This window comes from Cervus canadensis, chromosome 10 (genome assembly GCF_019320065.1).
Source record: "Cervus canadensis isolate Bull #8, Minnesota chromosome 10, ASM1932006v1, whole genome shotgun sequence".
Lineage (NCBI taxonomy): Eukaryota > Metazoa > Chordata > Mammalia > Artiodactyla > Cervidae > Cervus > Cervus canadensis.
The window spans coordinates 36399344-36413273 of record NC_057395.1 but is presented as its reverse complement, the minus strand read 5'-3'; the positions used below and the strand labels follow the sequence as shown (position 1 = coordinate 36413273).

Here is a 13930-nt window from a genome sequence, read left to right as displayed (position 1 = left end):
GAATTTCCCAAAGTAAATTCATCCAGGGATCATTGCTTCCATTAAGTGAAAACTTTTATTAGTTTTTTTAAAAATAGTTTCTCCTGCTGGACACACACATGCACACACCCTTCCTGAAAAAAATGAAGTTCATATCATTTAGACCATCAACAACCCACATGAGAAGCTGTTGTTAACTCAGCCACCTGAACTTCCTGTTTGTGGATAAGTACATCTTATATTCACTGGGAACTCTCGGCAAATCAAAAAAAAATTAATATTTGGTTATTGTAAAATAAGAAACAACTAACCCTAGGAGCAAAACAGTAAATATAAGCAAAAATTATCCACTTGTCAGACTCTCTGAATGTACTTTAATGTGCTTATAGATGATATGAGGACCATGATTTTTCTAAAAAAGAGCTTAGGACAACTTTGTAAAACAGAGACATAATCTACTGCTTTGCTGGTGGTTAATATTAGCTTCTTTTTAATTTTTTTTTTTAAACTGGGGCATTTATTCTAAATATTCTAAATCCTTTCCAAGCTCGAAAAAATCTGTTCCTGTTCCACTGACTTTGGGTCGTCTCTGTCTCTTATTTCCTTGGTTTGTAATTGCTTTTCAAGTTCTTTTATGATTTTCCTAGAGAAACAAGCGAACAATTTTGTTCCAGTATGTTTTGACGTAATGTTTCTGAATTGAAAACTACACTCTCCTTAATGCTTCTTTTCTTCTCTCTCCTTATGAATGTTCCACCTTTGGCAATTGCTTTTAAAGTGAACCTACCCCCGCTTCGTGCTCAGTGGCCACCCACCCTGTAATGACAAGACATCCTAGCCCCACTGTAGCTAAGAGTCCCGTGCAGCCTGCCAGGTACTGGACAGAAGTTGCTGCATGTCGCACTGAGAGCAGAGGTGCATCTTCCCATCTTGAATGTCTGTCCTTTGTCTGACAAACGAGTCAGCGCAAGGAGTTGTCCCAGCGAAGCGTGTGGCATCTTGCCGTCTCACACCGGGGGACTTCACGTAGGCCTGCATATGCCGGCATTTCATCCACCTGCTTTCTCTCTGTCCTGGAACTCAACCCCAACTAACCCACTCATCCATTTGTTTTGTTTCTGTTTTACATAACCCTGGTCATCCCTAAAAAATTTCATTTTTCATCTGAAATAATAGCATTTAATAAAGATTAACAGAAAAATAGGACATTAACCTGAATGTTGAAAGTCTTAACATACTTAAACACTTCTAGACATGGATACATGCTTAAGAACAACCTTACCTGTTTTCTAATGGATAGATAATGCCGTTATATTTGAGGATCCAGACAATAACAATTTCTAGTGTCTGAACTTAGATGCTTTACCATTATGTTTTAAGTTGTGGTGTTTTAAAGTGATATCCTTAATGCAGGTAAATATCCCCTCTATTTCACTGTTACAGGCCAAAATACAAAGGCTAAAGCAAGATTAAAGCAAGTAAGATGACAGTCCAGAAAGAAAGCTGGCATTGTCCAGATGCGGGCTCTCTCTGGGGAAGCAGGTTTCTCACACACCTAGTTCTCCCCTGTGCTCAGTTAGGTCCGACTCTTTGTGACCCCATGGACTATAGCCCACCAGGCTCCTCTCTCCATGGAATTTTCCAGGCAAGAATACTGGAGCAGGCTGCCATTTCCATCTCCAGGGGATCTTCCCCACCCAGAGATTGGACCCACATCTCTTGTGTATCCTGGGAAGCCCAGTTCTTCTCTGGACTTCAGAAAAGATGCCAAGACTCAGGTCCCCTTACTCCCACCTCACTGTGCCCTGGAAAGCTGACACCCCTCTCTTGTCTGGGACAGCTTGTAAAGCACTAGTTAATCGGAGTCAAGGCAGAATATATTCTTCTGGACTTGAGAATTGGATGTGCCTGTGGCAGAAGGTACATTGTCTTAGACCTCCCAAGATTCACGTGACCAGTAACTGGAAGCTTCTCCTCTTGGAGGGATTTATCAGCACCAAAATATCCTTCACCTTTCAAGTTACCAGGAATTTCAGATTTTTAGTACCTTTTAGGAAACAGATGGAAACCTATGAGAGAAAATCCTAGGTTAAAAAAGAAGAATGATCTTTACAGTGAAACTATTTGTGTGTAGTAAGTGAACATCAAAATCCTATGTTGTAGTTAGTGCTTTTGATACAAATAACTGTATTATTTCCTAACTGTTTAAAATGTAGGGACTTCCCTGGCGGTCCAGTGGTTAAGACTTTGCCTTCCAATGGAGAGGGTGCAGGTTCAATCCCTGGTGAGGGAGCTAAGATCCCAGAGAGATAAGAGATATGCCTTTCTGTCTGTCCCCACGAAAAAGAAAAATAAACAACAGAAGCAATGTTGTAACAAATTTAATGAAGACTTTTAGAACGGTTCACATTAAAAAAAAAACTTTAAAAAAGAGAATTTAAAAAAAATGTAAAGATCACCTTCTGAACCATTAGAATGGTCCACATGAAAAAAAAAAAAAGAAAGAGAATTAAAAAAAAAAAATGTAAAGACCACCTTCTGAACCACACATTTAGATAATGTTTAAATAGTCTCCATGGAGAAGGAAATGGCAACCACTCCAGTATTCTTGCCTGGAGAATCCCAGGGACAGGGGAGCCTGGTGGGCTGCCGTCTATGGGGTCGCACAGAGTCAGACACGACTGAAGTGACTTAGCAGCAGCAGCAGCAAATAAGCCGCAAGCAAGGTCTGAGGACTCCTCCTAGCTGTATTTATTGTTGATACTAACAATACAGCTCCTCTCTCTAAGATAAGGTATACCGAAGCCTTAATTTATTTAATTCTGTAATTAGGAAACTCAATGTTTAGAAATAATCCAGAGCTGAAAATCTGTGTGACATTGACCATGCAAGGGTCCTCAGCCTAGAGTGTTCCCTGTCTTATTAATAGCTGACCAACTACCCATGCCTGACTTGAATCTAGATGGGGGAAAATAAGCCCCTTTTCCAGTGACACTTTGAAGAAAGTTAACAGACAGACTTAGTGGTGGGCTTCTGTTTCTCTCCCTGTGTGGGGCTGACGTCTCCCCCCTTTCAGACTGCAGGCGTCCGCTCACCAAAAGGCGCTAGCCAGAGACCAGACAAACGAGGGCGAAGATTCTGCTGAGCAGGGAGAACCCGACTCCTCCACTCTGAGCTTAGCGGAGAAGCTGGCCTTGTTTAACAAACTGTCCCAGCCGGTCTCAAAAGCCATTTCAACGCGGAACAGATTAGATGTGAGACAGAGGAGGATGAATGCTCGTTATCAAACCCAGCCGGTCACGCTTGGAGAGGTGGAACAGGTGGGTGCCCTGCGATCCAGCTCCAAGGTTGCATGTACGTCCTGAAAATATGGGAGCATGCTGTCCCACGGGGGTTAATGACACGGTTAAGGGGCTCTGCCTGTACTCTGTGTTACCTGTCGCTACTTGGTCATGACTTCATTCTTAAGGAGGATAACCGTGCCAAGGATGTTTCTCTTCTCTTGTTCACATCATGGCTGAAATCATCTGAAGTTGAGTCCATCGAGGGGAGAAAAACAGGATGCACGACCTGCCTTTCACCCAGATGATTGGATTAACGAGACCCATTTGTGCAACTACATCTAGGTTTGGTTTCTCACCAACAGAAGCAGGAAAACTGCCCCAAATGTAGTGTCTCCATCCATGTCAGTCCTTCCACGGGGATTTACCCAGGCGGTGTTTTTAAACCAGCTTTTATTTTTGAACTGTGTCCTCCCAGGTGCAGAGTGGCAAGCTCATGGCCTTCTCCCCCACCGTTAACACATCCGTGTCCACCGCAGCATCTACCGTCCCCCCCATGTACGCAGGGAATCTTCGGACAAAGCCAATTCCGGATGACAGCTTTGGTGCCACCGAGCAAAAGTTTGCTTCTTCGCTAGAAAACTCCGACTCCCCAGTTAGAAGCATCCTGAAATCCCAAGGCTGGCAGCCCTCGGTTGAGGGTGCTGGGAGCAAAGCAATGTTGAGAGAATTTGAAGAGACAGAACGCAAGGGAGGCTTGACAGGTGTAGATGGCGGGGTTACAAAGTATGGGTCCTTCGAGGAAGCAGAGCTGTCCTACCCTGTCCTCAGCAGAGTCCGGGAGGGAGACAGCCATAAAGAACCCATCTATGCCTTTCCAAGGAAAGGAAGCCTGGAGCTTGCCCATCCTCCCATCGCCCAGCTTGGTGATGAGCTGAAGGAATTTTCCACCCCAAAGAGCACCATGCAGGTGAGCCTGGACTGGAAGGAGAGGCAGCTCTTTGAAGAGAAGGTGGACTTGGAGAATGTCACAAAGAGGAAGTTTTCGCTGAAAGGTAACACTACTGCTCTTTCTTTTCTGCTGGATGGGTCGCATGTGTTTGGGATTGTTTTTAACTGAATTGTGAAGGCAGTTGACAGCTGAGTGTTAAGCGTTGATTGAAAGTCTGGTGTGAATGGTACCCTTCCCAGACTTTTCTTCCTCTTGAACTTGATCTGTTCAGAGGACTCATTAATATATCTGCCATAAAAGTACCTGACGTGTTTTAATACATCTTCATAAGGGTTTTGGATGGCTTTGGTCATGTTAACTGAACTGCTCGCTCTTTTGGCTCTTTTTAGAAATTCACGACCTCACAAGACTTTTCTGGCAATCCAATGGTTAAGTCTCTGAGCTTCCAATGTAGGGGTCACAGGTTTGACCCCTGATTAAGGAACTAAGATCCCACGTGCCTTGCAGCATGACCAAAAAAATAAAAATAAATAAATTAAAAATATAAAAATAAGAAAAATTAAACTGATGACCTCAAAGGTCCCAGGCTGGGTGAGCAGAGCACAGGGGATAGGGCAGGGACCCAGTCTCTGGAGTTTCAGGTTCTCTTTCTAGATCCTTCTTGTGCAGACTAGCAAGCCATGCTGCACGGGACTGTAATTCTCTCTCTGCGTTTCCATAAAATGACAGCATGTCAGTTGTAAGAGTGGCTTTGGTTGGGGAGTACTGCACATGTGAAATGTCAAAGTATTGTTTAGGAGGCGTAGAGACATTTCTGCAGTGTCGTCCAAACCAACTTCCTGTGTCTGGCACGTAGGAGACCAATTGTCACAGAACAAGTCGCTGGGTGGGGTCATCCGCTGAGAAGTTTGGTTTTCTCAGGGGTGGGAGCCGTGCCCCAGATTTGCATAAACCCCAGTGGGTTGGGTAACCTGCCACGTGCCCACGGATTGAACTCTTAAGTGCGGGATCATCCGGGGGTGAAGGGCTTGAAGAATGTTTGCCCCGGGGGAGTAAGTGCTGACAGGGCTCCTTTCCTTCCCAGCGGCGGAGTTCGGGGAACCCACTTCTGAGCAGACCGGCGCGGCTGCTGGGAAACCGGCTGCTCCGACTGCAACCCCCGTGTCCTGGAAGCCGCAGGATCCCTCCGAACAGCCTCAGGAGAAGCGGTATCAGAGCCCATGTGCGATGTTTGCTGCTGGAGAGATCAAAGCCCCGGCCGTGGAGGGCAGCCTCGACTCCCCCAGCAAAACCATGTCCATTAAAGAAAGGTAACGAGATTTCATGACCCAGAAGGAATTCTGTTGGGGTGGGATGGGTAGTTTACAGCTTGCTTTTAGACAAAGATCCGAGGAACAGACAATGGGAAAAATCATGAATCCAACTACACAAGGGAATGTGCTGTTCTTCGGGGAAGTTTGAAAGCTAACCACGTTCATCCTGGTGTCTGGACTGATAAAGCTGGGAGGTGCTGGTTCAAATATGAGGAAACAAACAGAGACTTTCGCCTGCTTCTTTGGTTGCTGCTTCTGTTTTCTTTTCTTTTTTTTTTTTTAATACTAAATTCTCTGACCAGCCAGGGATGGGAGCAGAGATGGTGGCTCTCTTCCTTTCAGGTTTGTGTGGCTTGAAATTGAATGTACCACCACTTGTGACTGTCTTATCAATGGAAAATATGTGTGGAGAGATTGGAGATAAATTCAGATTTAGGACACAAATCCTTGGGATTTGAATCAAACTTTTGTTTATGTTACAGAAAGTAAAATGGATGACCTCTGCAGTGCATTTAGACATTTCATATCAGGTAATAGCTGTGAAGACTGCATCTGAGGATTAAATATCACCAAAACCTCATTTCATTCAAAAGATTGATGGAGGGTTGAGAGGAGGTAAAGAGGGCAGATACAAAGAATCAGAGTTAAATATTTGGGGTTGTGTTTTCCTTGTTAGCCTTTAGCAAAAGATGTAAGTGACCAGAGGACTAGGTGAAGAAACTTCTCTTCAATTTCCTAGTTTGATTGGCAGAAGTATGGCTCCACCCACTTGGATCCCCCCGCCCTTAGCACCTCCACCTTTCAGGAGTTTTCTTCCTCTGAACTGCACTGGCAACTCTTGATTTCTCTAAGTACATTTCCAACTACTTAAGACAATGTAATAAACCACAGTGAAAATGAAAACTCTTCATTTTTTTCAAGTCAAACCTTGGAATAATATTCACAAAATGTTAGATAGATGGAGACTTTTTCAAACAACAAATTAACGAGAGTGCTAAAGCTTATTTTTCTTTTGCCTTTGCTTATTTAAAATTCACAGTACAGAGTACCTAGAAGACTGAGGAGGCTTGGATGTTGGGGTGAGCTAACTAGAAGGTGTTTGGCCTATTCTGGCATGAAGTCCTCCTCCACGGAAACCCAGCTCACAGGGGACTTGATCCAGAGTCCTTACTATTCCTTTATTGAAGTATAGTTGATTTACAATGTTGTGAGTTACAGGTATACCACAGAGTGATTTGGTTATATATATATATAAGGTTCTTTTCCATTTTAGGTTATTATGGGATGTTGAATATAGTCCCCTGTGCTATATACAGTAGGTCCTTGTTGTCTATCTATTGATATTTTATATATGGTAGTGTATATATGTTCATCTCATACTCCTAATTTATCCCTCTGCATGCTTTTCCATTTGGTAACCCTGTTTGTTTTTTACATCTATGAGTATGTTTCTGTTTCATAAACAAGTTCATTTGTATTATTTTTTAGCTTCTACATGTAAGGATATCATATAGTATTTGTCTTTTTCTGTCTGACTTACTTCACTTAGTATGATAATCTCTAGGTCCATCTGTGTTGCTGCAAATGCCAATATTTCATCCCATTTTATGGCTGAGTAGTATTCCATTGTATGTATTACCACATCTTCTTTATCCATCCCTCTGTTGATGGACTTTTAGGTCTTGGCTACTGTGAATAGTGCTGCTATGAATATTGGGGGGCATGGCTTTTGTAGGCTGAGTGTTTTCTCCAGTTATATGCCCAGGAGTGGGACTGCTGGATCAGTTTTGTTTTTTTTTTTTTAATTTAAGTCTTTATTGAATTTGTTACACTATTGCTTTTGTCATTTATGTCCTGGTTTCTTGGCCATGGGGCATATGGGATCTTTGCTCCCCGATCAGGGATTGAACCCGTACCCTCTGCATTGGAAGGCGAAGTGTTAACCACTGGACCAGCAGGGAAGTCCCTGGATCAGTTTTTTGAGGAAGCTCCATACTGTTCTCCATAGTGGCTGCACCAGTTTACATTCCCATCAACAGTGTAGGAGGGTTCCCTTTTCTCTGCACCCTCCAAAGACCCAACTATTGATAACTGATTAGGTAAAAGGATGAAGTATCATTTAAGGAAATTAATGATAAATATCACTTATACACAAGTTCTGATCTTTTACACATCAGAAAACATTCTTGGGGTAAAATTCCAGTAGAAAATACTAATATACTCCCTTTTCTCAAAGGTTTTGAAAGAGATTTCCCATCTTGGGGTATATTCTGTCTGTTAGGATGTCTAATGAAGTTTTGTGTCCAACTGCTATGCAACCATTCTTGGCTCACTTGCCTGTGTTTAGCAAATTTAAGTTTCTTTCTTTCTGAAAGCAGTTTTAATTCTACTGTAAAATTCTAATAAAAAAAAAAAGTGAGATGCTGTAAAGGTGCAGCTTCCTAACCCAGGCTTTGTGGATGTCTGAGGAGTTGGAGGGTGGCTGTAAGGCTGCTGTGAGCTACCCGGAAGGGGGATGAAAACCAGCTGTGTACACACGGACATTCTGGCCAGCAGGAGACAGTCCTTCCCACAGACCCAAGGGGCTCCCGGCCACAGTCTGTCCAGAACCATGATCATGAGAAGGCTTTTTAAATATTCAGCTGTTCAGTTTACTTGACAAACTACATTTAAGAAGGAAAGAGGGACACTTGATTTAGCATCTACGTTGGTAATAGACTATGCCAAGATAAAAATACATGGCCAGAGATCTTTCCCCCTTACCTCAGTGGTACTTTTATTTACACTTTGCTGAAATAGCAGAGTGACATATTTCTTTACGATCCACACAGTAGCTTTTCCCCAAGAAGTGGGGGGACATTAGTCCTTCTTCCTGTTATAAAATTATGAAGCTTGACCATTTAAGAATGCTCCTCATATCATATTTATTTGGGCTTTGCTTTTTTTGAGGTGACATATAAAATAGACCTTTTAAACCTTATTCTAATTCCTCCAATCACCTGCTTCACCATAGGAGAGGTTGAATTCCGGGGGCCCTGCCTGGGGCCACGTGGTGAATAGGGTCAACCGCCAGGGGCTGGGCTTAGTCTCTTTCCCTCTGTACTTGAGGCAAGGCTGCTGTGTGTTCAGATAAATGTTTTAGCAGCAAACGTTGTCTCTGGAGGACAGAAATTCTAACTAGACAACAGTGCTAGGAAGAATCCATCCTCCTGTACTAATTTTCTCAGTTCATGTGTTCCTGGCATCACTTGTTTCGAATTTCACTTTTGTGGTTCAGACTCTTAAGAAGTAGAGATCAGACTTTGGACTTTGCCAGTTTCCTTCATCATTTCTTCTAAACAACTACAGCGTGAGGATGTAGTTCAGTCTTCCTTGATCTTGTGGGTCTGTCTCTTTCCTGCTCAGGACTTGAGCATCATTTGTTTTTGTTTTTGTTTCTTTAAAGCTGGCAGTATGGACTGGCAAATTCTCTGGACTCAGAGATTTGCTTGGAATTGACTTTTAATTTTTTCTCTTAATAATTTTATTTATTTAGTTTTTACTATGCTGAGTCTTCTTTGCAGCATGGGCTTTTATCTAGTTGCAGTAAGCACGGACTGCTCTCTAGTTGGAGTGCACAGACTTCTCATTGTGATGGCTTCTCTTGTTGCAAAGCATGGGCTTTAGGGCGTGCGGGCTTCAGTAGTTGAGGCACGTGGGCTCAGTAGTTGCAGCTCCTGGGCTCTAGAGCACAGGCTCAGTAGTTGTAGCACATGGGCTTAGTTGCCCTGTGGCACGTGGGATCTTTCTGGATCAGGGATCAAACCTGTGTCTCTTGCACTGGCAGGCAGATTCTTTACCACAGAGCACCCAGAGAAACCCAGGACTTGAGCATCTTAAGTCCTCTCTCCCAAGGACCACAGAGGTGCCTCTTGTGTTTCTCTTGTGTGACATCATAGAGTGCTGAAGATGGCCCTTCAAAGGAGCCAATATATCCCTGTTTCATAGATGTAAACTAAGACTTAGAAAAGCGTGGCAACTGAGAAATTAGAGGAAATCCTCCATACATTCCTCTTTTTTACAACATATGTATTGCTCAAGAAAACATATCTGTAAGTTCCTTTTCTTTCTTCATCTCTCTGACATGTAGAATGTCAGGTTTGGATCATAACTAGCCTAAAGTAGAGGATATATTTTGCTTTGCCCAACGAATTGATAAAGCATCACTGTTTCATAACAGCCTACATGGTTTGGGTTTCAGTTCAGTTCAGTCACTCAGTTGTGTCCGACTCTTTGCTACCCCATGAACTGCAGCATGCCAGGCCTCCCTGTCCATCACCATCTCCCGGAGCCTACCCAAACCCATGCCATTGAGTCGGTGATGCCATTCAACCATCTCATCCTCTGTCATCCCCTTTTCCTCCTGCCCTCAATCTTTCCCAGCATCAGGGTCTTTTCAAATGAGTCAGCTCTTCGCATCAGGTGGAAAAAGTATTGGGTTTAAGTTGTCCCTAATAGGGGACTTCTTTGAAAACCATGGTAAATCAGATACATTTTGTGTTGCTTAAGGATAAAATCTTTGATACCTCTTTAAAAGTAGATTAGGCTTTTAGAAATCTTATTTCCACAGTTACTGAAACAACTGCATCTGTGCTTTCACTTTGGGGTGGAGAAGATGACTAAAAAAGGCAAAAGACCCAACTTTCCACTGGGATGTTGATGGAGCGTAAGGATGTATTGAACTCCCAGGAATATTGAAGAGGCCACCTGTGCCTCTGGTGAGCCTACGACTCCTGCCTTCTAAGGCCCCGGCGAGGGTCCCCTGTGTTCCCTGTGAGTCCCACCTTCCACCCAGCCAGACTGGAGGTTCTTACTTTGCAGCCTCAGAGTTCAGCCACTAGAGGGCCCCAGGTTCATGTAAGAGCTTGGGGCAAGCATGCCTTTTTTCCTTTGCTGCCTCCTTTTCTGATCTTTGATTTACCCTCATTTAGAAGACCTCTTAGTTCACTCCTCCAGCCTATAAATCAACCACAACCCAAGATCTGCTCTAAGGACTAGTCTGTGCTCTTTTCAGCCACGTCTGTGTGGTACCTGTGATTCTCTAAAATGAGGGGACATTTTTAAAGGAGGAAGAAAAAACTGTACAGCAGCTTAGAGGCACACGATCTGCCTGGCCCACCCTTGACTCAATGCTGACTGCCGTGAGCCTGCAGAACTTATTCCAATCAAGTCAGGCTCTCAGACCAGTGCTGCTGAAATGTCCTGCCTTGGGCCAGTATTGTCTGCTGGGAACACATGGGCTATGGCTGGAGGGAGAGCCACTTCCCCAGTGGCCTGGCAGATACCCATGTGGTGGCCCTGGGCCCGGTCTCGGGGTAGATAACGAGGGACTACTCACTGGTAGTAGTGAACTAGCAGCAGTAAACTAAACAGAGGCCCAGTTCTCAACATCCCAGCCCTGCAAATAGCACTTGGACTTGGCGGGTGCTAAAAGCGCTGACAGTTGTTTGAATCGCATAGGCGATAATTTATGGCATGTGGGCTTCCCAGTGGCACTAGTGGTAAAGAACTCCCCTGCCAATGCAGGAGAGCCAAGAGATGCAGGTTCGATCCCTGGGTTGGGAAGATCCCCTGGAGAAGGGCCTGGCAACCCACTCCAGTATTCTTGCCTGGAAAAGCCCATAGACTGAGGAGCCTGGCAGGTTACAGCCCATGGTGTTGCAAAGAGCCGGGCACAGCTGAAGTGACAGCTCGCACCCATGTAGGACCAGACGCTCAGCTCCCCGGCCCTCTGCGGCGCACAGTGGGTCTGCAGGGAGTCAGGAGGGTTGTGAGACTGCAGGAGAGAAGGCGTTGGGAAAGGTCCCCCACCTTCCGGAGCTTGTTCAACACCAAGTAGGGAATCTAGAGGGACGGGAATAATACACCTGTGTTTCAGTGTGTGTTAATTTCAGGTTTTCCATTACCCGCACCCTGCAGGCTTGGGCTGGCTTCAGCACCATGTGGGCTGAAGCGAGGCTCAGTTCCTTCCATATTATTTTGGTCACTCTGTAGTCTTTGGAAGTGAGACTTCCAAAGGTCATCCTGAGGATGACCCTGCCACACATCCAGAAGCAAGTTTTCAAGTTCTTGGAAGGGAGGAATTCTTTGAAGGCCATCCCAGCAGGGAAAATATATAAATATGTATACATATATTTAAAATATATATATATATATATATATACACATACACAATGCAGTTTCTAACACATGAAAGTGAAAACATGCCTGGTGAGCTCACACACAAGTACTGAAACAAGCCACGCCCTAGGACGGCAGGCAGGATAAGCCCGGGATGGAACCATAGCTCCCTGCCCCCATGACATGCAGGGTGACCTGAGTGAGTGACATCCTTGGCCTGTGTGAGCCTCCTTGCCTCATTCGGGATAACGATATCTGGTCTCTTAGAGGTCGTGGGGCATGTTAGCAGAATACATGGTGGACCGTAGAGTGATGAAAGATCCACGCTTTGCCTTTTTCTAAATCAGTTCTCCATTCCCAAAGCGGCCACCAAGGTAACCAGCAAGAGAAACCACCACAACGAGAAGTCCGTGCACTGCAACTAGAGAGTAGCCCCCACTCACCGCAACCAGAGAAAGCCCTCACACAGCAACAAAGACCCCGCACAACCGAAAATAAATTAATTAGTTAGAAAAGACTATAACCAAGGAAGAACCAGCTAGGAGAGATGCACAGTGTGAGGTGTGAAGAAAGGGTATGATTCTTTAGATGATGTTGCCATTGCTTCAGATATTTGGGATCTTATTTTTGAGAATGTCTTTAAAGACCCAGAGTACATCATAAACCCAACTTCTGAGGCTGCATTTTTTTTTTTTTAATTTCTCTGAAATCACTTGGACTCTAATCTGATTTGAAAGGTAAGGTAGCCAAGATGAATAACTATGTGGGTCAAGGGTGAAGTAAGAGACCTGGTTCTGAGCTGTAAGGTGAATATCAATGAAGCGAATGTCTGTGTTCACAAGATGATGGATTAGAAATACATCTTTGTGTGGGTGTGAAAGTGCTGGCATGCTTACTTTTTGGAAGTGTTCTTTATAGACACTTTGAAGGCTCTATTGCAGTATGCAAATGCTCTTGATTTCTTATCATGATTTGATTTTACTCAATTATTTTTCCTTTTAGAAGAAAACTGACTCATTTCAGAATAATTGGAGGAAAGATCAATCTTAGTCCGTATATAGTCTGACCTTCAGATGGAAACCCTTAAGGGAATTTAGAATCTCTTTTCAAGTACATGAACTAGCCCTTGTAGAAGGCAGAGCACTGCCAAGCATCACAGATGATAGAATCTGGGGCTAAATGAGAGCACGTAGGGCGCAAAGAGTCAGACACGACTGAGGGACTCAGCCCAGCACAGCACGGGGCCTGACTTAGATACAAGATTCTGACTCTGATTTCCAAGTGGATTTCCCCCCCACCACTGAGTAGTTGTCTGATACCAGCTGGGTGTCCTACAATTCCACCCAATTTTGACACTGTCTACCTGGAGATAGGCTCAGACCAGAGGGTAAGGGCTCGGGTCCTGCAAGACAGTCCCTCCCCCCTTCTTCAGACACCTGTTGTAAGTCCAGGCCCTTATCTGTGCTCCCGACCCATTACCCAGATATAGACTGGAGGTTCCAACATCCTTCTCCTTGGATTCAATCACTTACTAGAGTGGCTCACAGAACTCAGAGAAATACTCTGATTTACTAGACCTCAAGTTTTTGTAGAAGAGTGTAGGACTTCCCAGGTGGTACCATGGATAAGAATCCGCCTGCCAGTGCAGGGGACACGATCCCTGATCCAGGAAGATCCCACATGCTATGAAGCAGCTAAGCCCGTGCACCATATGACTGAGCCTAAGCTCTCGAGCCCGAGAGCCGTGACTGCTGAGCCCAGGTGCTGCAGCTCTTGGAGCCTGCATGCCTAGAGCCTGTGCTCTGCAACAAGAGAAACCACCGCAGTGAGAAGCCCATGCCCTGCAAGCAGAGAGTAGACCCCGCTCACTGCAACTGGAGAAAGCCCCCAAGCAGCAACAAAGACCCAGCACAGCCAAAAATAAATAACTTTTAAAAAAACAATATAAGGAACAGCCAGCGAGAAGAGATGGACAGTGCAAGCTGTGAGGAAAGGGTGTGGAGTTTCATGCTCTCCCTGGGTGTGCTACCCTCACCAAACCTCCACGTGTCCACCAAACCAAGAACTCTTGGAACCTTGTCCTTTTGGCCTTTTTGTGGAGGCTTTATTACATAGACGTGATTGAGTTGAGTCACCAATGGCCAGGCACTTAATTACTCTCCAGCTCTTTTCTCCTTCCTGGAGGTCAGGGGGTGGGACTAAAAGTTCCAGCCATGTAATCACATGTTTGGTTCTCCCAGCAACAC

General features: G+C 44.5%; 1 protein-coding gene across 19 annotated transcripts in view; it reads left to right on the top strand.

The window, feature by feature from the left end:
• The window catches only part of SVIL (supervillin), a 255524-nt gene that overhangs the window by 188523 nt on the left and 53071 nt on the right, over window positions 1-13930 (top strand). For 17 of the 19 annotated variants that reach the window (XM_043480288.1, XM_043480289.1, XM_043480290.1 and 14 more), the window contains 4 exons: window positions 758-853; window positions 3056-3299; window positions 3739-4315; window positions 5297-5522. In XM_043480288.1, coding sequence (XP_043336223.1) covers window positions 758-853; window positions 3056-3299; window positions 3739-4315; window positions 5297-5522 — 1143 coding nt within the window. The remainder of the gene's footprint in view (window positions 1-757; window positions 854-3055; window positions 3300-3738; window positions 4316-5296; window positions 5523-13930) is intronic. The other 2 variants (XM_043480300.1, XM_043480284.1) reach the window with 1 other exon arrangement.